Source organism: Bombina bombina, chromosome 8, assembly GCF_027579735.1.
Source record: "Bombina bombina isolate aBomBom1 chromosome 8, aBomBom1.pri, whole genome shotgun sequence".
Taxonomy (NCBI): Eukaryota; Metazoa; Chordata; class Amphibia; order Anura; family Bombinatoridae; genus Bombina; species Bombina bombina.
In genome coordinates, this window is record NC_069506.1 from 8,768,459 (window position 1) to 8,794,871 (window position 26,413).

At 39.6% G+C, this 26,413-nt stretch overlaps 2 protein-coding genes across 8 annotated transcripts in view; one reads left to right on the top strand and one right to left on the bottom strand.

Moving 5' to 3' along the window:
* The window catches only part of HTR3B (5-hydroxytryptamine receptor 3B), a 232,076-nt gene that overhangs the window by 172,936 nt on the left and 32,727 nt on the right, over positions 1–26,413 (bottom strand). The gene's annotated exons all lie outside the window — the stretch shown is intronic.
* Positions 1–26,413, top strand: part of USP28 (ubiquitin specific peptidase 28) — a 229,213-nt gene that overhangs the window by 15,205 nt on the left and 187,595 nt on the right. For all 4 annotated transcript variants that reach the window (XM_053690114.1, XM_053690115.1, XM_053690116.1 and 1 more), the window contains exons 2-3: positions 9,381–9,513; positions 24,405–24,504. In XM_053690114.1, the coding sequence (XP_053546089.1) occupies positions 9,381–9,513; positions 24,405–24,504 (233 nt within the window). The remainder of the gene's footprint in view (positions 1–9,380; positions 9,514–24,404; positions 24,505–26,413) is intronic.

Consider the following 26,413-nt stretch of genomic DNA (forward strand, 5'->3'; position numbering starts at 1 on the left):
CTTTAACATCAAGTGATTTAGCATATGAGTGTTATGTCCCTTTAATATCAAGTGATTTAGCATGAGTGTTATGTCCCTTTAATATCAAGTGATTTAGCATATGAGTATTATGTCCCTTTAGTATCAAGTGATTTAGCATATGAGTATTATGTCCCTTTAGTATCAAGTGATTTAGCATATGAGTATTATGTCCCTTTAATATCAAGTGATTTAGCATATGAGTATTATGTCCCTTTAACATCAAGTGATTTAGCATATGAGTGTTATGTCCCTTTAGTATCAAGTGATTTAGCATATGAGTATTATGTCCCTTTAGTATCAAGTGATTTAGCATATGAGTGTTATGTCCCTTTAGTATCAAGTGATTTAGCATATGAGTATTATGTCCCTTTAACATCAAGTTATTTAGCATATGAGTGTTATGTCCCTTTAGTATCAAGTTATTTAGCATATGAGTATTATGTCCCTTTTACATCAAGTTATTTAGCATATGAGTATTATGTCCCTTTTACATCAAGTTATTTAGCATATGAGTATTATGTCCCTTTAACATCAAGTTATTTAGCATATGAGTATTATGTCCCTTTTACATCAAGTTATTTAGCATATGAGTATTATGTCCCTTTTACATCAAGTGATTTAGCAGATGAGTGTTATGTCCCTTTGATGCAGAAAGCTCCTTTATTTGTTTCAAGCGATCACCATTCTGAGCTGCTAAGGAAGCCCACGGCAGAATGCGGTTTTGTTTTAGAGGTGACATTTTTACCTCTTGGCCAATAGCCGTGCGTGAAATCCAGCTTGGCAGACGGATTCCCTGCACGCTATTTGCTAAGAGGTGAAAACATCACCTCTTGGCAAAAGAAATTCTGCCGTGGGCTAGTGAATTTAAGTATCTTAAAATGACACGTTCTCTCTGAATCATCATACATGTTTAACCCTTTGGCTGCTAAGCCATTTCCCACCTGTGTGCTAAGATGGTTTTTGAGCTTTTTGTTGCAGTTCACATTTAAACACTTTTAGAAGTAAAGTTTGTGTGAATAAACTATATATTGTTTTTTTCAGCAGGCCCAGCCGATTCAAAATATACCATTATTATATGTGTGTGTATCATCAGTTTTAAAAAATAGCGCATAAAATGTGAAAAAAGTGTATTTTTTTACTCCCGACTCAATAAATAATAGTCATTTTATTTTTCTAATCTCTATCATCAAAACCTGTGTGGATAAATATTTGTAGTAGGTAACCTGTCTGACATAAGCAGAAATTAAGTACATTTCACTGTTTTTTCCCTTTTTTTTTTTTTATTGCAGGCGTCAATTTGATAAATAATCAAAAACAGCATCTTAGAATTTACTGTATGGTTTTCAGCAATTAAACAGTTCTAGCCACCTATTAACTAAAATGGGGTACACAAAGCACCCCTGTGTGCATCAAATGAGGGGCTACAAGTATTTCTAGCATGAATTTGGGGTGCTCAGCAATGAATGGAATAAGTTGCAAAGAGCCGCCATATTTCACTTATTATTACATTGTCTATTTTTGTACTAGCAATACTTGTAGCCCCCCATGTGATGCGCCAAGCGGTGCACTTTATTTAATGTATTTTAGTTTCCCAGGGTTCTACAGCTGTCCGATTGCAGACATAACCCATAAAAGTTAAAGGCTATTTTTTTTTTTTTTTTTAATGCTCTTTACAAAATAAACAGATATTTTTAAAGGAATTGTCGCTAGAAAATATATCATCTGTATTGCAAAAAAAAAGCTTCTTTGCAAAAAATACAGAAGTTTTGAAAGATGGAGAGCTGCATAAAGAGGGTGTTTTACTCATTTTCCACGCACACTAAAAGAAGACTGATTATAAAAATATATATATATTAAATAGCATTCCTCTACCATTTATTAATTTGTAACCACATTATCCAGGTGATCAGGGGATTACAAATATAATATCGGTCCGCATTGTAAAAGGGAATGCGACATTTCTCAGCTAGGTGATCACTGCGGTAACGCTGTTACCACAGTGATCATTTAGCTATCCTATATAATAAAAGGCCAAGTGTGTTTGTCCGAAGCTGTCATGCGCAGAAGAGACCGCGCAGAGACAAACACACCTGGCCTTCCAAGTTCCGGGTATGGAGTGGGTGTGGCCGGCGGGTGCGATGCGGGCGGGGCCGGGCGTGACGCGGGCGGGCCAGGTGCCGGGAGACAGAGAGCTCTAAAGAGGGGGGATAGAGAGAACAGAAGAGGGGGGATAGAGAGGGAGAGAGAGACAGCAAAAGAGAGAGGGGGAGAGAGACCGCAAAAGAGAGAGAGAGACCGCAAAAGAGAGAGGGGGAGAGAGACGGCAAAAGAGAGGGGGTAGAGAGAGACGGCAAAAGAGAGGGGGTAGAGAGAGACGGCAAAAGAGAGGGGGTAGAGAGAGACGGCAAAAGAGAGGGTGTAGAGAGAGAGACGGCAAAAGAGAGGGGGTAGAGAGAGACGGCAAAAGAGAGGGGGTAGAGAGAGACGGCAAAAGAGAGGGGGTAGAGAGAGACGGCAAAAGAGAGGGGGTAGAGAGAGACGGCAAAAGAGAGGGGGTAGAGAGAGACGGCAAAAGAGAGGGGGGAGAGAGACGGCAAAAGAGAGGGGGGAGAGAGAGAGCAAGGGGTGGGACCGCTGTACTGCAAAAAATGGCCCGTGTACACAGGCTTTAGGACTTGTACTACATAAACCGATATTTATTTAAAAAAAATAAACAAGTTTATTTTTAGAACTTGTATTTTTGGGGTATTTTTTTTTACTTTTTTTTAAAATATTTTCTTTTTCACTTTTTTTATTTTTTACTGTTAACCCTAATACTTATACCATTGGGTGTCTGTAGCTGCTTAGATGCCTGAGATACAGGCATCTAAGCAGCATGCCCCCCTCTCTCTATAACTGACTATTGTCAGTTTTAAATAAAGTTGCACGGTGACGTCATTGCACGTGACGTCACTGTGCAAAAGAAGCCCCAACGATGCCTGTCACTATACAGGCCAGATTGCCGGGGGGGAAGTGGATGGAGGCCCCCAGAACTCCACAAAGGTGGGGTAGTGCTAGTGACGCTCTGAGCCGTCGTTGGCACCTGAGAGGGAAACTTTGCAATGGCTCAGAGCCATCGTTGGCACGGAAGGGGTTCATTTTGACTTTCCTATCCCTTTAATCACTACATCCTGTAACTTCTCTCACTTATCTCCTTCACATCATGTAAACAATTCTATCATATTGATCAGTAATGCTTCAGCCCCGAGGAAGAGAGGACCCCCTCTTGAAAGCTTGTATTTTACTATGTAATGTTAGTCCAATAAAAAGGCATACTGCAGTACTCTTTTTAATAAAAATAGATATATGTAGCTAACTATAAAAATAAGGAAAAGCAATTGATCTCCATAGAGCCAGACAGAATATTACTAGGCCAGCTTCACAATCTGTATAGATAATACTAAAGGTTAGCAGCCAGGTTAGTGTACCCCGATCACCTGCTTGTGAATAACTAATGCAGTTGTGAGTTTATTTGTATGCAGCTACTGAACACACATACGGTTTTTTGTTTTACTTGAACAACCTCTCTTTGGTAATAATTTTTTTTTTTTCCCATCTGTCACAAATTATTTTGGCTGCACTTTCTCATCAGTGAATCACACAGAGGTTGAGGTCACTATGCTAAATTCAATCTCTTCAGTCAGATCCCAGTGTACCATTTATTGATGGGGCTGTATTTGGAAGCAATATGTACAGTGCAATGATTTATCCCTCGTTCAGTCACTCCCCAGACACATAATAGTGTATTTGCATTCTAGTGAGAAAAAAACATTTTAGACTACTTTTCTTCTGTCACTATGTGCTTAACACCTTTGGCCAGTGATTGGTTAATAAACACACACCTTCTACTCTTGATTGCCTATGTCCTCATCTGTAGAACACTTTATTTTTCAAATTGGCCAGAAAGCCCTGTAATTGAGATCTGTTATAGCTATGCCATATAATAGACCATTGCTTAACCCTTTAATGACAGGGTTAACTTGTCTATATCGGAACAACGTTTCGATGTAGACACATTGAAATTGCGCGATCGCGAGATTTCAATGATGAGAACGTCCCTATGAAGCTACGCACGCCCTCCAGACCGCGATCCCATCCAGGAAGCATAGTTGGCTTCAGGACAGCCAAACGGCTCGGACATTCCTAACGGCACTAAAGCCCGGCACAGTTAGGATGGAATAGAACGCTGCAACAGCGTTAAAAGGTTAATTGCTTTTTGTTATTGGGGATCATACAAGATGGGTGTTTGTCTCACTGCAGCATAGGGTGTAACATTAGAATAATGCAGCACTTTATACTGTTTCTCATTTCGTTTTCTATGCTGGCGTGCATGCCCCCCCCCCAAGCATTAATGTAACAGCTCATATGGTGGTCCGTGTATTGCCTAACTATATATCCTGCTCAGGCAGTAGTAGGGGAGAGCAGACGGGGAGTGGGGTGGTGACTGCACTTCCTCCGTGCCTGCTCTCCCTACGCTCTTATTACCGTTACAGGTTTGACAGGTGCAGATTTTAGACATTCTAATAGATAAAAAGCACGATCTTTACCAGACAAATGTTAGAAATCAGGGGGAAAACTGAGCAACCCAGAGACATAACCCTTTTTTTTTTTTTCCCCCATGAAATTAAATTTTAAATTAGACAGCTGCACTAAAGCACCAGCTGAATTGCAATGTGTTTATTAACTGGAGAATAAAGCAGTTTTTAAAGCTGTATAATAATATATTGCAGCAACTGAAACTTGCATTTCAAATTAGCTGTAGAGAAAAAATACATTTTAAGTTTTACAAATTGTCTCTTGAATAAATGTGTTTTCTTTTGCTCTTGGTCTAACATCACATAATTATAAGGTAAAAATTGCTCCCAATAACATCTTACATTCAGGAGTCACAGCTTTGCAGATTGGAAATGGCTTAGGGGGTGGTGTTGAAAAAATACCTGAGAGCCAGTCATCAATCAGTACGCTGCTGATTTGCTGCACTGCTCTGTATTTGACTGTTCTCTGCAAACAGCGATTCGCTCTGGCATCCCTGTCTTAAGGTACACTGCAGCCAGAGCACAGCATTGTTTGAAGATAACATATTGATGTGGAGCAGCAATGCAAAGCGAAAGCACTTACAGGTCCTTCATGTGTCCTGTTCCTTATGCAGATTTTTTGCGATGACATCTCAGATCACAGCATGTTCTGCTTTGGGGCTGAGCAAATGAAATAATTGATTTGAATATTTGTGTCAGATTGGTATTGCCCTTTAAAATGTCTGTATTCTTTCTCGCCACCATTGGAAGATTGCTTTTTGCTTCATGTTTACTAGTACTGCTGTATTGTAGTTTAAAGAAGTGGTTGTTTCAATAAGCAAAATAGTCTATTTTAAATGACGAGATAAAAGTAAAGGAGATATTTTAAACCATTTAATACACTCCTGCATGGACGTGTACCGTCCCTTTATGTTGCGTAAAAAATGCATTCGCAAATAAGTATAAATAAATGTTTATTATTTATAAATTTGCGTTTGTATATAATATATATTTTACATTTCATAGTAAAGTAAGTAGGACTGGAGATGATTTCATTCAGGTTAACATATCTTTTCAAGACCCACTAAACTGTGTTACATTTGTGTTGAGTTTTATAAACAGTGCAGTGTAATATTTTGTACCTGGCACAGGTGTGCAACAATTTACTGTATTTGTAATGCTTTCTTTAGTTATGTTATTTTTATTATATTTTATTCTAAGAGTTAAAGACAACTGAAGCAGGAGTTTAGATATCCTGTTGTACCAGTCAGATAAGATTAACTCTCATGCAGCAAGATATGGCTGAAACCTCATTGTGCAGGGGAATGACAAATGGCATTCCTAGCTGTCCCTAAAATAGCTCATTAAACTCACTTGCATTCCAGATCTCCTTATATGTCCCCTCACCTATTCTGTTCACTGATTCTGTCTTCTCAGCTGCTCTCACGCAGCTGATATCTGAATAGCAGGAAGCTACGCACCCAGAGACACCTATCACATAGCTGGCTTAAAAAGTGTCTCTTTCTTAAGTAAAAGCTGTTTCATTACTGCCGTATACATTGTCCCTGGCTGACAGCTCCGGCAGTTGTAGCCATAGACAAGCTATCACACAGGTTTATTCAGCACAGAATATACGCTAAAAAAAATGTAAAGAATGAAAATATTTAGTGCCGTGTCCTTATAATGTGAAAAACCTTAAAGTGAATGTAAATTTTGATGCTAAAGTGCCCGGTTTTAAAAAATTTGATTAAAAACAGGGGCACTTTAATTCATAAAAATTTACATTTCACTCGTTGTGAAAAAATACTTACCTTTTAAACTTGGCAGCCGCTCCAGCTTCCCCCGGTCGTCGCAAAGCCATTTCTGACGTCAGAAAAGATGGATCGGTCATCCTCCAATCACGACTTCTCCCCCAGGGAATCAGTGTCTGATTGGAAGCCGTGACTGGAGGAAGCCAGGATTCCTCATTTTAGACCCAGGAAGAGGCTTTGCGACGGGCAGAGGAAGCTGGAGCGGCTGTCAAGATTAAAAGTTAAGTATTTTTTCACAACACGAGTGAAATGTAAATTTTGATGAATTTAAGTGCCCCTGTTTTTAAACAAATTGTTAAAAACCGGGCACTTAAGCATCAAAATTTACATTCACTTTAAAGTGAATGTAAAGTTTAATGAATAAGTGCGCAGTTTTTAAAAATACTATTAAAAACAGGGGCACTTTTATTCATTAAACTGTACATTGAAGCATTTTTTAAAAAATACCTTTTTCTTTAGGAAACCCAGACCGGCGATCCAATTTACTTTTATCACCAATTTTGCTTTGTTCTTTTGGTATTCTTAGTTGAAAGCTAAACCTAGAAGGTTCATATGCTAATTTCTTAGACCTTGAAGGTCGACTCTAATCTGAATGCATTTTGACCACTAGAGGGCATTAGTTCATGTGTGTCATATAGATAACATTGAGGTGTGTCAAAAGAACTGAGATAAGGGGGCAGTCTGCAGAGGCTTAGCTACAAGCTAATCACAGAGGAAAAACGTATATTATTATAAGTGTTGTTTATGCTAAGCTGGGGAAAAGATAATAAAGGGATTAGCTATCTTTTGAAACAAAAAAATCTGGTGTTGACTGTCCCTTTAAACAGCTTGTTGTACAAATGGTTTATTTACTGCTCACTTTAATGCTTTATGAAATGATAAAGTTGTGTTTATGCCAAATGTTGTGAATTATCTACAGTTGGATTAATTATTAAAGGGACATAAAACTCAATTTGTCTCATTATGGAGAACACCATTTTAAACAACTTTCCAATTTATTTCTATTATCAATTTTGCTTTCTTACCTTTATCATTTGTTCAAGGGGCAGCAATGCACTACTGGGAGCTAGCTAGTAAATCAATGAAAAGAGGTATATATGTGAAGTCACCAATCAGCAGCTAGCGCCCACTTCCTGAGCCTACCTAGGTATGCTTTTCATCAAAAGATACCAAGAAACAAACAAAATAGATAAAAGTGCATTTGAAATTTGAAGAAAAGTATATGATATATCTGAATCATGAAAAAAAAAAAAGGTTTCGTGTCCTGTCATGTGGCAGCCGTCAGCCAATAACCGACTCGTATACATATACACTATGAGCTTGTGCACATGCTTAGTAGGTTCTGGTGCCTCAGAAAGTGTGCATATAGTGCACAGTTTGATAATGGAAGTACAGTATATTTAAAGGGACAGTTTACTCCAGAATTGTTATTGTTTAAAAAGATAGATCATCCCTTTATTACCCATTCCTCAGTTCTGGGGGCGGGAGTGAGCACAATTTTATCTATATGGAACACATGAACTAGTGCTGTCTAGCTGTGGAAAAACATCAAAATGCGATAAGAGGCGGCCTTCTAGGGCTTAGAAATTAGCATATGAGCCTACCTAGGTTTAGCTTTCAACAAAGAATACAAGAGAAAAAAGAAAATTTGTTCTGAATCATTAAAGTTTAATTTTGACTAGACTGTCCCTTTTAAAGGGACACTCAATCAAAATTAAACTTCATTATTCATATAGAGCATGTCATTTTAAACAACTTTCCAATTTACTTCCATTAGCAAAATGTGCACAGTATTTTTATATATAAACTTTTTGAGTCACCAGCTCCTACTGCGCATGTGCAAGAATAAGTGTGTATGCATTTGTGAATGGCTGATGGCTGTCACATGGTACGTGTATGCATTTGTGATTGGCTGATGGCTGTCACATGGTACAGTGGGAGTGGAAAAAGACAACTTTTAAAATTGTAGGAACCAAAATCTACTACCCATTTGAAGTTCAGACTAAGTGCAATTGTATTGTCTTGTTATCTTGCATTTGTTGATTATGCAAATCTACTGTGTTGACTGGTCCTTTAAGTTTTAAAACTGCTGCTCTATCTGAATCCCGAAAGATTAATTTTGACTTTAGTGCCCCTTTTAAAGGGATAATATACACTAAATACAATTCAGGCACCTTCCTCTAATTATGGGTGCAGGTATCTGAAGGAGAGTTACTGCAAACAGGTCACCACTGGAATGTAGTGAAAGATAGATGTTAATATGGCAGCAACCATGGTTAGAGGGGGGCAGGGAATGTTCCTTTAAGAGAGGGCTCGACAAACCCAGTAGCCAGTGAGCCACTGGCTCCTAGAATTTTAACCATGGCTCCTGTTTTTTTGGGACATTCTTCATATATCTATATGCAAATAACACTGTTTGGTTTCTAAATATTCTTTTTGGCTCCTAAATGTTAAACAGATTTGTTGACCATTTCTTTAAGAGATAGTAAAATCAAAATTAAACTTTCATCAGATAGAACATACAATTTTAAACGTTATTATTTTTTTACTTTTATTAACAAAATAGCTTTGTTCTCTTAGTTTACTTTTCACGAAAGTATACCAAGTTAGCTCAGTGACATGCAGCTGTCTTTATCCCTCTATGGCAGCATTGTTTGCAACAATGTATGTTTTTATGTTAAACATTGTTTCAAACATTGCTGCCATATGTATAAACTGAAACGTACCTGAAGGCTAAGGTTTCCCTGCTTGAGGGATGCCAAATAGATATATGTTTTGGCATGACAGGTAGAGTTTGGCAGCAAGCTGGCAAAGCTATTAAAAATATATCTTCAGGTACAAAAGCTAAAAACGTACTGGTGGGAACTGGGTGAACGTCATGACAGCAGCACTAAATGCCTTGGAGGTTGTGACTTATGAAGAGTAAGGAGGGTGTATAGATTCCACTAGCTCATACATAACAACTGCCAGATGTGAACTTCTTTTTTTCTGCCAGGCCAGTAACGATGACATCACTCAAGCTGTGGCCCTTCTTGCCAATAAATATGCCAGCGAGCCTGATGCGACCGCCCTGCCAGCAGAACCCAGTGACACGGAAGGATGCTCTACAGTTAATCAAGAAACTTCTGGTAGGCTTAGAACTGCTGACTGCGCTTAGTGTGTATCTGCAGATTGCATTGTGATAAGTATATGGAGTTTTACAAACAATAATATCTGATCAGAGTGGATCAGAAAGTCAGGTAATGCTTCATATTATGTGCTTCCAGGCTTACCAGATCTTATAGGAGATATCAATATCCTCTTGCAATGGGAATTGCCATTATTTTCCTTGCATTTACACAAAATATTATTTTCTTCTGTTATGTGTGATCAGTCCACGGGTCATCATTACTTCTGGGATATAACTCCTCCCCAACAGGAAATGCAAGAGGATTCACCCAGCAGAGCTGCATATAGCTCCTCCCCTCTACGTCAGTCCCAGTCATTCTCTTGCACCCAACGACTAGATAGGATGTGTGAGAGGACTATGGTGATTATACTTAGTTTTTATGACTTCAATCAAAAGTTTGTTATTTTAAAATAACACCGGAGCGTGTTATTACTTCTCTGGCAGAGTTTGAGGAAGAATCTGTCAGAGTTTTTTACTATGATTTTAACCGGAGTAGTTAAGATCATATTGCTGTTCTCGGCCATCTGAGGGAGGTAAAGGCTTCAGATCAGGGGACAGCGGGCAGAGGAATCTGCATTGAGGTATGTAGCAGTTTTTATTTTCTGAATGGAATTGATGAGAAAATCCTGCCATACCGTTAAAATGACATGTATGTATACACTTCAGTATTCTGGGGATGGTATTTCACCGGAACTACTCTGTTAAAGGTCACTAATCCTTTTTAATAACTATTTATCATGTTAAACGTTTTTGCTGGAATGTAGAATCGTTTACATTGCTGAGGTACTGTGTGAATAAATATTTGGGCATTATTTTCCACTTGGCAGTTTTTTGGCTTTATTTGTGACAGTTTCGTTTCTCTTCACTGCTGTGTGGGAGAGGGAGGGGCCGTTTTGGCGCTCTTTGCTACGCATCAAAAAATACCAGTCAGTTACTTTTATTTTTCCTGCATGATCCGGTTCATCTCTGATAGATCTCAGGGGTCTTCAAACTTCTTTGAAGGGAGGTAAATTCTCTCAGCAGAGCTGTGAGAATTCTTATAGTGACTGTGAATAAAAACGTTGCTTTGTATTTTTTATGTCAAATTTAATTATTGTTATTTTACTAATGGGAACAAACCTTTGCTAAAAGTTTTGTTGTTTTAAAGTTTGATGCTATAACTGTTTTTCAGTTCACTTTTTCAACTGTCATTTAATCGTTAGTACCTCTTTGAGGCACAGTACGTTTTTTGCTAAAAAAGATTATAACCAAGTTGTAAGTTTTTTGCTAGTGTGTTAAACATGTCTGACTCAGAGGAAGATATCTGTGTCATTTGTTCCAATGCCAAGGTGGAGCCCAATAGAAATTTATGTACTAACTGTATTGATGCTACTTTAAATAAAAGTCAATCTGTACAATGTGAACAAATTTCACCAAACAGCGAGGGGAGAGTTATGCCGACTAACTCGCCTCACGCGGCAGTACCTGCATCTCCCGCCCGGGAGGTGCGTGATATTTTGGCGCCTAGTACATCTGGGCGGCCATTACAGATAACATTACAAGATATGGCTACTGTTATGACTGAAGTTTTGTCTAAATTACCAGAACTAAGAGGCAAGCGTGATCACTCTGGGGTGAGAACAGAGTGCGCTGACAATGCTAGGGCCATGTCTGATACTGCGTCACAGCTCGCAGAGCATGAGGACGGAGAGCTTCATTCTGTGGGTGACGGTTCTGATCCAAACAGATTGGACTCAGATATTTCAAATTTTAAATTTAAATTGGAGAACCTCCGTGTATTACTAGGGGAGGTCTTAGCAGCTCTCAACGATTGTAACACCGTTGCAATACCAGAGAAACTGTGTAGGTTGGATAAATACTTTGCGGTACCGGCGAGTACTGACGTTTTTCCTATACCTAAGAGACTAACTGAAATTGTTACTAAGGAGTGGGATAGACCCGGTGTGCCGTTCTCACCCCCTCCAATATTTAGAAAGATGTTTCCAATAGACGCCACCACTCGGGACTTATGGCAAACGGTCCCCAAGGTGGAGGGAGCAGTTTCTACTTTAGCTAAGCGTACCACTATCCCGGTGGAGGATAGCTGTGCTTTCTCAGATCCAATGGATAAAAAATTAGAGGGTTACCTTAAGAAAATGTTTGTTCAACAAGGTTTTATATTACAACCCCTTGCATGTATCGCGCCGATTACGGCTGCGGCAGCATTTTGGATTGAGTCGCTTGAAGAGAACCTTAGTTCATCTACGCTAGACGACATTACGGACAGGCTTAGAGTCCTTAAACTAGCTAATTCCTTCATTTCGGAGGCCGTAGTACATTTAACCAAACTTACGGCTAAGAACTCAGGATTCGCCATACAGGCACGTAGGGCGCTGTGGCTAAAATCCTGGTCAGCTGATGTTACTTCTAAGTCCAAATTACTTAATATACCTTTCAAGGGGCAGTCTTTATTGGGCCCGGTTTGAAAGAGATTATCGCTGACATTACAGGAGGTAAGGGCCACGCCCTACCTCAAGACAAAGCCAAAGCTAAGGCTAGACAGTCTAATTTTCGTCCCTTTCGGAACTTTAAAACAGGAGCAGCATCAACCTCCACTGCACCAAAACAGGAAGGAGCTGTTGCTCGTTACAGGCAAGGCTGGAAGCCTAACCAGTCCTGGAACAAGAGCAAGCAGGCCAGGAAACCTGCTGCTGCCCCAAAGACAGCATGAACCGAGAGCCCCCGATCCGGGACCGGATCTAGTGGGGGGCAGACTCTCTCTCTTCGCCCAGGCCTGGGCAAGAGATGTTCAGGATCCCTGGGCTCTAGAGATCATATCGCAGGGATACCTTCTAGACTTCAAATTATCTCCCCCAAGAGGGAGATTTCATCTGTCAAGGTTGTCAACAAACCAGATAAAGAAAGAAGCGTTTCTACGCTGCGTACAAGATCTGTTATTAATGGGAGTGATCCATCCGGTTCCGCGGTCGGAACAAGGACAAGGGTTCTACTCAAACCTGTTTGTGGTTCCCAAAAAAGAGGGAACTTTCAGGCCAATCTTAGATTTAAAGACTCTAAACAAATTCCTAAGAGTTCCATCGTTCAAAATGGAAACTATTCGGACAATCTTACCCATGATCCAAGAGGGTCAGTACATGACCACAGTGGATTTAAAGGATGCTTACCTTCACATACCGATCCACAAAGATCATCACCGGTATCTAAGGTTTGCCTTCTTAGACAGGCACTACCAGTTTGTAGCTCTTCCATTCGGATTGGCTACGGCTCCAAGAATCTTCACAAAGGTTCTGGGTGCCCTTCTAGCGGTACTAAGACCGCGAGGGATTTCGGTAGCTCCGTACCTAGACGACATTCTAATTCAAGCTTCAAGCTTTCAAACTGCCAAGTCTCATACAGAGTTAGTTCTGGCATTTCTAAGGTCGCATGGATGGAAAGTGAACGAAAAGAAGAGTTCTCTCTTTCCTCTCACAAGAGTTCCATTCTTGGGGACTCTTATAGATTCTGTAGAAATGAAGATTTACCTGACAGAAGACAGGTTAACAAAGCTTCAAAATGCATGCCGCGTCCTTCATTCCATTCAACACCCGTCAGTAGCTCAATGCATGGAGGTGATCGGCTTAATGGTAGCGGCAATGGACATAGTACCTTTTGCACGCCTACACCTCAGACCGCTGCAATTATGCATGCTAAGTCAGTGGAATGGGGATTACTCAGATTTGTCCCCTACTCTGAATCTGAATCAAGAGACCAGAAATTCTCTTCTATGGTGGCTTTATCGGCCACACCTGTCCAGGGGGATGCCATTCAGCAGGCCAGACTGGACAATTGTAACAACAGACGCCAGCCTACTAGGTTGGGGCGCTGTCTGGAATTCTCTGAAGGCTCAGGGACTATGGAATCAGGAGGAGAGTCTCCTTCCAATAAACATTCTGGAATTGAGAGCAGTGCTCAATGCCCTTCTGGCTTGGCCCCAGTTAACAACTCGGGGGTTCATCAGGTTTCAGTCGGACAACATCACGACTGTAGCTTACATCAACCATCAGGGAGGGACAAGAAGCTCCCTAGCAATGATGGAAGTATCAAAGATAATTCGCTGGGCAGAGTCTCACTCTTGCCACCTGTCAGCAATCCACATCCCGGGAGTGGAGAACTGGGAGGCGGATTTCTTGAGTCGCCAGACTTTTCATCCGGGGGAGTGGGAACTTCATCCGGAGGTCTTTGCCCAAATACTTCGACGTTGGGGCAAACCAGAGATAGATCTCATGGCGTCTCGCCAGAACGCCAAACTTCCTCGCTACGGGTCCAGATCCAGGGATCCGGGAGCAGTTCTGATAGATGCTTTGACAGCACCTTGGAACTTCAGGATGGCTTATGTGTTTCCACCCTTCCCGCTGCTTCCTCGATTGATTGCCAAAATCAAACAGGAGAGAGCATCAGTAATTCTAATAGCACCTGCATGGCCACGCAGGACTTGGTATGCAGATCTAGTGGACATGTCATCCTGTCCGCCTTGGTCTCTACCTCTAAGACAGGACCTTCTGATACAGGGTCCATTCAAACATCAAAATCTAACTTCTCTGAAGCTGACTGCTTGGAAATTGAACGCTTGATTTTATCAAAACGTGGTTTTTCTGAGTCGGTTATTGATACCCTAATTCAGGCTAGGAAGCCTGTTACCAGAAGGATTTACCATAAAATATGGCGGAAATACCTATACTGGTGCGAATCCAAAGGTTACTCCTGGAGTAAGGTTAGGATCGCTAGGATACTGTCTTTTCTACAAGAAGGTTTAGAAAAGGGTTTATCAGCTAGTTCATTAAAGGGACAGATTTCAGCTCTGTCCATCTTGTTACACAGACGTCTGTCAGAAAATCCAGACGTCCAGTCCTTTTGTCAGGCTTTAGCTAGGATCAAGCCTGTGTTTAAAGCTGTTGCTCCACCATGGAGTTTAAACTTAGTTCTTAACGTTTTACAGGGTGTTCCGTTTGAACCCCTTCATTCCATTGATATAAAAATGTTATCTTGGAAAGTTCTGTTTTTAATGGCTATTTCCTCGGCTCGAAGAGTCTCTGAGTTATCAGCCTTACATTGTGATTCCCCTTATCTGATTTTTCACTCAGACAAGGTAGTTCTGCGTACTAAACCTGGGTTCTTACCTAAGGTAGTCACTAACAGGAACATCAATCAAGAGATTGTTGTCCCATCCTTGTGTCCAAATCCTTCTTCAAAGAAGGAACGTCTTTTACACAATCTGGATGTAGTTCGTGCCCTCAAGTTCTACTTGCAGGCAACTAAAGATTTTCGCCAAACTTCTTCCTTGTTTGTCGTTTACTCTGGACAGAGGAGAGGTCAAAAAGCTTCTGCTACCTCTCTCTCTTTTTGGCTTCGTAGCATAATACGTTTAGCCTATGAGACTGCTGGACAGCAGCCTCCTGAAAGAATTACAGCTCACTCCACTAGAGCTGTGGCTTCCACTTGGGCCTTTAAGAATGAGGCCTCTGTTGAACAGATTTGCAAGGCTGCAACTTGGTCTTCACTTCATACTTTTTCCAAATTTTACAAATTTGACACTTTTGCTTCTTCGGAGGCTATTTTTGGGAGAAAGGTTCTTCAGGCAGTGGTTCCTTCTGTATAATGAGCCTGCCTTTCCCTCCCGTCATCCGTGTACTTTTGCTTTGGTATTGGTATCCCAGAAGTAATGATGACCCGTGGACTGATCACACATAACAGAAGAAAACATAATTTATGCTTACCTGATAAATTCCTTTCTTCTGTTGTGTGATCAGTCCACGGCCCGCCCTGTTTTTAAGGCAGGTAAATATCTTTTAAATTATACTCCAGTCACCACTTCACCCTTGGTTACTCCTTTCTCGTTGATTCTTGGTCGAATGACTGGGACTGACGTAGAGGGGAGGAGCTATATGCAGCTCTGCTGGGTGAATCCTCTTGCATTTCCTGTTGGGGAGGAGTTATATCCCAGAAGTAATGATGACCCGTGGACTGATCACACAACAGAAGAAAGGAATTTATCAGGTAAGCATAAATTATGTTATTATAACGTATGTGTCGCTCATTCACACTCAGAGCAACACGCTCTAACAAAAGTATCTTTTTCCCTTTAATCACAATTTTCATCAAATTACTACACAGCATTCATGGAAGAGATGAAATGTTCAAATGCATTTCTTTATTGTATTGTTATGTTCCCTTAAAGTAAATGTAAATTTGAATAAACAAGGGACCCAGTTTTTAAAAATACTATTAAAAACGGGGGCACTTTCATTCATTCAAATTTATATTGAAGCGTTTTGTTTTTTTAAATACTTACCTTTATCTTGGCCCCCTGGTAATTATCCACTCCCCTCATTTACCATAAAAGCTTGTAGTAGGACCCCACCCCTTCCTCCTCCCTAGTTCTGTCCAGCCTGCTAGGTGGACAGGGCTAGGAGTACCTCTCTGTTTCTACCTTCTAGGCTGCAAGATTTTTTTCCCTTTGTGCATATACAGTAGCTTTTACTTAGCTGCATGTTTGAGGTGATGATCCTTCCAGCTGTCCTGTGCCATGGCAGTCACAGATATGGCGATAGGAATACTGTTCCTTACGGTTTCCTTGTGGGGGCCGCCATGTTACTGTGACGTCATTTGTAAGGGACGTCGCGGGGGCGCGTCTGAGGGCTTTCATGATCACGTGTGTGCGCAAATCCTTCAAAACCTCGGCACAGCCTTTAACAGAGAGCGTTTCTCCTTCCCCATGAAAGTACCGATACTTCCTTTCAGTTTTGTGAACTGACATAGTTGAATCTTCATTCCAGTAAGTGCTATAGCACTCGTTTTCGGCACACAAATAATTTATAAGAAAAAAGGGATATATTTGTTTAATAAGCTTCTAGGGCTTAATCTATTTCGTTAAGTGTTCAGCATTAACATGGAGGATGAGAATAATCAGTCTCAGCTCCAGCCTCAAGCCGTTACAGCCCAGGAGGAATCAGGGGCAACTATAAGGTGTAATTTGTTTTCTATGTGTGTATCTTGAATGCCTTATGTACATACTATTTATTTATAGCTGGTTATGCTTTTTCTTAGTGATACAACCCAGCCTATCCTACCTGTCCCCTTTGTGCTAATCCTTGCTGGCAAGACAAGAAACTTTGTAAAGTGTCTATTGGGCAGATTTATGCTGGAAGCTTTTCTGAATCACCTGAGGGTTCTATGAATAATTTGCTAAATGCTGATTGTGCCTCTGATGATGAAGATTTAGAATCTGAACTTCCTATGATGTTTGACACTGCAAGTATTTCCGAGTTTATTAAAGGGATTAAGAGTTCCCTGGGCATTGAAGATGAACAGTCTCAGGGACCATCTGATTGGTTTAATACAGATTCAACCCCAGATCAGTCCTTACCTTTTTCTGATAACCTAAAGTCTATATATTTGAACGTCTTTTCAAAGCCAGATAAACAGTCTGCTGTTCCTGATAAAATATATAATCATTTTCCATTGGGAAAGAATTTGCATACCCAATTTGTTTCCCCTCCTAAAATTGATACCGCAATCGCTAGACTCTCAAAAAAGATGATTTTTCCTGTGGATGATGCAGGATCATTTAAAGATGCCATTGGATAAAAAATGGAGCAAAATTTAAAGAGTCTTTATCTTCAACAAGGGGCCTTATTTCAGCTTCTGCTTGCTATTTGTTCTACCCTTTAAAGCTTCTGAGGTGTGTTCTTCTAACTTGTCTCATACTTTTCAAGAAAATGAAAATGTAACTTAATGCTAAATCCATGGCTACTGCAAATCTTGTAAGAAGGGCCCTACAGGTTACCAGAGACCGTAGAGGGTTTTCTTTTGTCCACAGGCAACATGGTCAGTATCAAAATTTTAAAAGTACCTTTTTGAAGAGAATTTTTTCAACCACCAAAAAGGAAGAACCAACTTTCAGTTTAGAGGCAGGGGACATGGTAAGTCCTTTACTTCCTTTTAGTCTAGAAAACAATGACGGTGGGTCATCCCAAACCTGGCCACTAGGAGGAAGGCTACACAATTTCAGAGAGGTATGGGTATCCACTATATCAGACTGATGGGTTTTGGAAATTCTTCTATCAGGGTATCATCTGGAGTTCAAAAAGAAACCAGCTCTGCCATGCTTGGTAAAATCTCCACTCCCCTGAAATCCTGTAAAACTGAAGCAAAGTCACAAATTTATCAGCAAACTTATGTACGATGGTGTTATCCAACAGGTACCAATTCAAGATCAAGACAAAGGGTTTTATTCACCTCTCTTTCTGGTAAAAAAGGACTGTTCCTGAAGGCCTGTTCTGGAACTCCGTGTTCTCAATACTTTTCTAAAAGTTCAAAGCTTCAAGATAGTCTGTTCTTTCTGTAATCAATCTCATCCCTCCAAGAACCTATTTGCTTTCCGTAGACCTCAAGCATGCATACTTCCAGATTCCCATTGCAGAAGTGCACAGAAAGTTTCTTTGTTTCACGGTCAGAGACCGCTATTTTCAATTTTCAGCTTTTCCCTTCGGAATCTCTACTGCTCCAAGGATCTTTACAAAGGTTTTGGTGCCTCTCATAGCAGAACTCCACATCAGAGGATTATTCGTCATCCTTTATCTAGACGATATTCTTCTCCTAGCAAATTCACTTTAACAGGCCTATGCTCAGAGTCGTCCTACTCAAGTTTCTTCAAGATCACGACTGGAACATAAATTTCCAGTAGAGCCAACTTCAACCCTGTCAGGAGCTAGTGTTCCTAGGAGCACAGTTCAACACATTTAAAAGGAGGTTGTTTTTCTTCCAGATGCTCGCATCAAACTTCCTTCTGAAATATTTTCAGCTCTTCCATCATGTCAAATATCTCACAGCTCGTCAGTGAGTGAAACTTCTGGGGCATATGTCCTCGGTAATTCACATGTTGAGATGGGCAAGGTGGAGAATGCATCCATTTTAGATGCACTTTCTACAAAAAAAATCGAAAGAGGCAAAGGCCTATCCCAGCACATCAGAATACCTGCAAATCTAAAAAAAATATCCATCCTTTGGTGGTTAAAGATCAAGAACCTCCTCTTCAAGAGCTGGACTGGATCCTTGTACAGACGGATGCCAGCAAGATCGGATGGGGAGCACATTGCCAAGGAAAATTCACTCAAGGAACATGGGAGAAACAATTGCAGTCTCTTCCATCAAACATCCTGGAGATCAGGGCAGTCTTCTTGGCTCTTCGTGCCTTTCAGCAACTACTGATAGCAAAGGTGGTGAAACTCCTCAGACAACAGGACAGCTGCAGCATACCTACAATTTCAAGGAGGAACAAGGAGTTTAGGTGCCTCATATTCACCCAACAGAATGGCAACTAAACAGATGGCTGTTTCAGAGTTTCTGGGGACTTACAGAAATAGATCTCATGGCCTCTGCCTTGAATCAAGTTCCAAGGTTTTTCAGTCGTTGCCCAACACCTCTTTCAATGGGAGTAGAAGCCTTTTTTTTCACAAATCGTTGTACCATCTCAAATATGTGTTTCCTCCAATCCCTCTCATTCCGAGACTATTGAAGAGGATTCTTCTGGAGACAGCAACTTTAATTGTCATCCTTCCCTTCTGGCCTCGCAGACCTTGGTTTCCTCTGGTACACAAACTGGCGATTCAACCTCCATGGCATCTTCCAGTCTCCTGGGACATGCTGAACCAGGGACCAGTTATTCATCCAGATCCACAAATATTGAAGCTAGTGGCCTGGATGCTGAGATTTCCAGACTGCAATAAATGAATGTTTCAGTGGCCGTTATTCAGACACTTCAACAAGCCCAAAAGGGAATTCCTTTTAAGGCATACTATCGCATATGGGACATTTTCTCATAATAGATGATTACACATCAACGATCAAAGTATTTCAGCTACTTGATTTTCTACACAATGGTTTTCTTCAGGGTCTTAGTGCTAGAACCCGTAAAGTTCAAATTTCTGCCATATCTGGGAAAAGGTGGACTCGGGATTTGTTAATAATCAATTTTTTTTCAAACTTTGGCCCATATCCATCCATCTGTTAAAACACGATTTCAATCCTGGGACCTGCCTTTGGTTTTGGACTCTCTTCTGGAAGCTCCATTTGAACCTTTATGTGAAGTTTCTTTATGGTTTCTGACCTTGAAAACCATTTTTCTGTTGGCTATTACATCAGCTCTGCGAGTGTCAGAACTCCAAGCTCTGTCAGTAAAAGAAACAATCATTGTTTTTCATCAGGACAAAGTGGTTCTCCATACTATTCCTGAATTCCTTTCTAAAGTGGTATCCGACTTTCATAAACACCAGGATATTATTCTTCCTTCATTTTGCCCAAAAAACTCACTCTCAAACCATGATATTGTTTAGATGTGGTCCGATGTCTCCATATTTATGTCAAAAGGACTCAAGATATTCGTAAGACAAAACGATTATTTGTTGTTCCCAAAGGCCCTCATCTGGGTCAAGATCAACAATTTCTCACTGGATTGTGCAGGCTGTTACCAGAGCCTATAAACAAAAAGGGTAACAGGTACCTGAAGGGCTTAAGACTCAATCCACTAGGCCTGTATCAACCTCTTGGGCACTTCAAGCTGATGCTTCTCCTGAAGAAATCTGTCAAGCCGCAGTTTGGAAATCTCATAACACTTTCATCTCTCATTATAAATTAGATGTTCGTCAGTCTGCTGCTGCCAAATTTGTTCGTAGAATATTATCTTGTGTTGTAATCGAATAAACATTTGAAGTTTTTTTTGCAGTATTTCCTTTTGTTATGAAGTTATTTCCCACCCTTTCTTATATCTGCTTTGTATTCTCTCACTGGTAAGCATTACCAGGGGGGCCAAGATAACTGGAAATTTAACAACCAAATATAAGTAATTTCTATATCTTGGCCCATACCCTGGGTAATCTTACCAGGCTCCCTCCCTTGCTTGGTTCACCTGTTATTGGCTGGACCTCACTAGGAGGAGGAAGGGGTGGTGTCCTACTACAAGCTTTTATGATAAATGAGGGGAGTGGATAATTCTGTCCACACCCTTCTGGAGAGGGGGTCTCACTGGTAAGTATTACCTAGGGTATGGGCCAAGATATAGAAATTACTTATTTGGTTGTTAAATTTTAAATTTTCTTTAGGAAAACCAGACCAGCGATCTTCTGCCCGCAGCTCCTCTGTTCTTAGCACAGCAATGAAGAAACCGGCTTCCTCCAATCGTTGCGAGCACCCCAAGGCGTCCAGCTCGTGAGGCCACGCAATGATTGGAGGAAGCCGGTTTCGTCATTAATATGCTAAGTACAGCAGGAGAAGCGAGCGGAGGATCGACGGGCTGGGTTTACTAAAGAAAAAGCTATTTTTAAACAAAAAAACAAAAAACGCTTCAATGTAAATTTTAATGAATGAAAGTGCTCCTGCTTTTAATAGTATTTTTAAAAAAACGGGCACTTGTTTATTCAATTTTACATTCACTTTAATTTCTCCTTTAATCAGAAAATTAAAACGTAATCAGACTGTCCGTATGAGGAGATGGAACTCTTGCAAAAATCAAGTAATGCAACCGATATCCAATAGGGAACAACATTTTACTGAAGTTGGAAGAATGTTATTGTTGTTGTTGCACAATTTTTCCTTTTTTATGGGTTTTCCACAGTTTTGGATTCCAACTTCTTTGTTTACTATTGGAAATCAGTTGGATTATTGGATTTTTTTTCACCTTCAGGACCATTTATTTTGTTATATTCATTATTTGTATCTCACTCGGTTCTTTGTGTAAACTTGGGTAGGATAGTCTCAGGTCCCATGTAAATATTAATTGTGTATCTTTTGGCAAATTAAAGAAAAGTAGCCCTAAAAAAATGTGTAAAATGTATTGAAGACTCTGTTTTACAGTAAATGAACAGCGTTGTTTATGATTTGAAACGCGTGTGTTCTGCGTATTTAGCAGGGTGCTTCAGCTGAGGATAATGTTTCATTGGTGTGTGTTTGTGTATACACAGTGTTCTTCACAGAAACTTTTGCCAACCGTGTAGGGGACATTTTCTGTTATTTAGAAACGCACACAAATTGCATAATTTAAACTAAATCAATTTAATGATAAGTTGTGCAGCAAACGTTACAATTTGTAATATTTGCTAATTTAACTTAATAGCCGGGTATTCCGTAAAATCAGCGGGGGGTGTGCCTATTAAATTGGTCCTGTGGAGAACGCTATGTATGTAGTATTGTTCTCAAGAACATGTTCATTCAAATGGGCTAGACTTGCTGGAAGAGTAGACTCTCATTTTATCTCCCGTTCTTGCAAATAAATTAGGTGTTTAAAGGTTCATTTTAGGCAGTGGTTTTAAGTAGGAAAACCAGCTATTTCAATTTCTAAAATAAACTTGAAGTAGCAATTCCAGTACATTTAATACATAATTAAACTTTCATGATTCAGACAGTGCACTAATTTAAAATAACAACAACTTGATAATATACCTTAATTATCCAGTTTTACTTTTTCTTGGTATCCTTTGTTGAGGGAGAATACTGAGGTAAGTTCATGAGCATGCACGTGTTGCACATTATATGGCAGCAGTGTTTGCTGTGTTATACATTATTGCTAACACAACTCCCTTTAAAGGGACATAAAACCCAACATACTATTTTAAACAACTTTCCATTGTACTTCTATTATCAAAATGTTGAAAAGCAGGGACGTAAGCTCAGGAGTGTGCACGTGCCTGCAGCAGTATATAGCAGCAGTTTTATAACAATGTTATACATTAGCAGGAGCACTAGATGGCAGCAGTTTTATAATAATGTTATACATTAGCAAGAGCACTAGATGGCAGCAGTTTTATAACAATGTTATACATTAGCAAGAGCACTAGATGGCAGCAGTTTTATAACAATGTTATACATTAGCAAGAGCACTAGATGGCAGCAGTTTTATAATAATGTTATACATTAGCAAGAGCACTAGATGGCAGCAGTTTATAATAATGTTATACATTAGCAAGAACACTAGATGGCAGCAGTTTTATAACAATGTTATACATTAGCAAGAGCACTAGATGGCAGCAGTTTTATAATAATGTTATACATTAGCCAGAGCACTAGATGGCAGCAGTTTTATAACAATGGTATACATTAGCAAGAGCACTAGATGGCAGCAGTTTTATAACAATGTTATACATTAGCAGGAGCACCAGATGGCAGCAGTTTTATAATAATGTTATACATTAGCAGGAGCACTAGATGGCAGCTGTTTTATAACAATGGTATACATTAGCAAGAGCACTAGATGGCAGCAGTTTTGTAACAATGTTATACATTAGCAAGAGCACTAGATGGCAGCAGTTTTATAACAATGTTATACATTAGCAGGAGCACCAGATGGCAGCAGTTTTGTAACAATGTTATACATTAGCAGGAGCACCAGATGGCAGCAGTTTTGTAACAATGTTATACATTAGCAAGAGCACCAGATGGCAGCAGTTTTGTAACAATGTTATACATTAGCAAGAGCACTAGATGGCAGCAGTTTTGTAACAATGTTATACATTAGCAAGAGCACTAGATGGCAGCAGTTTTGTAACAATGTTATACATTAGCAAGAGCACTAGATGGCAGCTGTTTTGTAACAATGTTATACATTAGCAAGAGCACTAGATGGCAGCTGTTTTGTAACAGTTATACATTAGCAAGAGCACTAGATGGCAGCAGTTTTGTAACAATGTTATACATTAGCAAGAGCACTAGATGGCAGCAGTTTTGTAACAGTTATACATTAGCAAGAGCACTAGATGGCAGCAGTTTTGTAACAATGTTATACATTAGCAAGAGCACTAGATGGCAGCAGTTTTGTAACAATGTTATACATTAGCAGGAGCACCAGATGGCGGCACTTTTTCTTGCCATGTAATGCTTCAGGCACGTGCACGCCACCTAGCTAGATATCTCTTCAACAAAGAATAACAACTCAAATTTGATAATAAAAGTAAACTGGAAACTTTTTAATATTGTATTTTCTATCTGAATCATGAAAGACAAAATGTGGGTTTCATGTCCCTTTAAATGGATAGTGTACAATTAAAATGCTCTGTTTGCTATTAGATGTTTGTGCGTTACTTTGTTTAGCCCATACAAACGTTTTCAGCATAATGTAGCAACTCCAGGTGCTGGTGAGCTAATCAGGAATAGCATACCTAGGTATCTGCTAATCACCAGCTGTTTCCTGTTTAGGAAGTGTGCCTAGTTAAGCCTTAAAGGGACTTTCATGATTCAGATAGAGCATGTAATTTTAAGCAACTTTCTAATTTACTCCTGTTTTCAATTTTTCTTTGTTCTCTTGCTATCTTTATTTTAAAAACAGGAATGTAAATCTTAGCAGCCAGCCCATTTTAGGTTCAGCACCATGGATAGCGCTTGCTTATTGGAAACTGACATTTACCCACCAATAAGCAAGCATAACCCAGGTTCTCAACCAAAAATGGGCTGGCTTCTATGTATCACATTACTGCTTTTTAAATAAAGATAGCAAGAGAACGAAGAAGAATTTGTAATAGGAGTAAATTATAAAGTTGCTTAAAATTTCTACTCTATCTGAATAATGAAAGATATTTTTTTTTTTGGTTTAGTGTCCCTTTAACACTCTGTGTTTTACACCTTATGCAGGGTGGGGACACATTCAGCAACAAGAATCTGTTTAATAATAAAACGGCAAATTAGCGCAGTTTATTATTACTTTATAAAGTCTCTTTAGCTAGTGGTAAAGTCCCTACTACTAAAATAAACGGACCTTTTGTGAGATGTTTGTTTGTGGTTATGTTACATCCTCTGGCATACGGAGATATCACAGGTCTAGTTTTTTAGGGGAGGACGACGTTTCACATAAGGATGAACTCCAGACGGCTATCGCCCTAAGCTTACTGGAGGCTGCAAACCATCAACCAGAAGAAAGAGATTTTAGCAGGTATGGCTTTATTTAATGTCTTAGGAGCCCTCTGTGCTAAATAGGTGAAGCCACTAATGAAATGTGTCTATAAAGCAAAAGATTACGCTGTGCTCATTCACAAATCCATTGTTATGGCTTATTTGTTGCTCCTTGTAAAAAGGAGCTATTTGCATCTCATTTAAAGGGACACTGTACCCAAATTTTTTCTTTTGTAATTCAGAAAGAGCATGCAATTTTAAGCAACTTTCTAATTTACTCCTATTATCAATTTTTCTTCGTTCTCTTGTTATCATAATTTGAAAAAGAAGGCATCTAAGCTTTTTTTTTTGGTTTCAGTACTCTGGACAGCACTTTTTTATTGGTGGATGAATTTATCCACCAATCAGCAAGGACAACCCAGGTTGTTCACCAAAAATGGGCCGGCAGCTAAACTTACATTCTTGCATTTCAAATAAAGATACCAAGAGAATGAAGAACATTTGATGATAGGAGTAAATTAGAAAGTTGTTTAAAATTTCATGCTCAATCTGAATCACGAAAGAAAATTTTTGGGTACAGTGTCCCTTTAATACTTTACATGCTCTGTTATCCAATCTGTATTGTAATTATACTTTGTTCCTTTGGTATCCTTGTTAAAGGGCATACAATGTGAGGAACAAACATATATAGAGAGTGAGAGACAAAGGCTTGTGCACACTTCCAGACTACCTCAGTATGCTCTTATAGAAAGGAGACCAAGAGGGAAAGAAATACATAAGGTTTAATTTGTTTAAATTGTTGATTTTTAAATCAATTTCAGCTTTAAACATAAACAATTTACAAAACAAACGCACCAAGAAATGTATTTTTATTAGTGAATAGGGACAAAGTATTTTTAATAAATGAAGGGACATGAAACTCAATTTGTTTTTCTTCCATGATTCAGATAGAACACACAATTAACAACAACAAAAATACTTCATTCTCTTGGTATCTTTGTTAAACAGCAGGTTGGTATTCTGAAGCACTACATGGCAACTATTTTGCAAGAATGTTCTACATTAGCAAGAGCACTATACAGGGAGTGCAGAATTATTAGGCAAGTTGTATTTTTGAAGATTAATTTTATTATTGAACAACAACCATGTTCTCAATGAACCCAAAAAACTCATTAATATCAAAGCTGAATAGTTTTGGAAGTAGTTTTTAGTTTTAGCTATTTTAGGGGGATATCTGTGTGTGCAGGTGACTATTACTGTGCATAATTATTAGGCAACTTAACAAAAAACAAATATATACCCATTTCAATTATTTATTTTTACCAGTGAAACCAATATAACATCTCAACATTCACAAATATACATTTCTGACATTCAAAAACAAAACAAAAACAAATCAGTGACCAATATAGCCACCTTTCTTTGCAAGGACACTCAAAAGCCTGCCATCCATGGATTCTGTCAGTGTTTTTATCTGTTCACCATCAACATTGCGTGCAGCAGCAACCACAGCCTCCCAGACACTGTTCAGAGAGGTGTACTGTTTTCTCACATTTGATGATGGACCACAGGTTCTCAATGGGGTTCAGATCAGGTGAACAAGGAGGCCATGTCATTAGATTTTCTTCTTTTATACCCTTTCTTGCCAGCCACGCTGTGGAGTACTTGGACGCGTGTGATGGAGCATTGTCCTGCATGAAAATCATGTATTTCTTGAAGGATGCAGACTTCTTTCTGTACCACTGCTTGAAGAAGGTGTCTTCCAGAAACTGGCAGTAGGACTGGGAGTTGAGCTTGACTCCATCCTCAACCCGAAAAGGCCCCACAAGCTCATCTTTGATGATACCAGCCCAAACCAGTACTCCACCTCCACCTTGCTGGCGTCTGAGTCGTACTGGAGCTCTCTGCCCTTTACCAATCCAGCCACGGGCCCATCCATCTGGCCCATC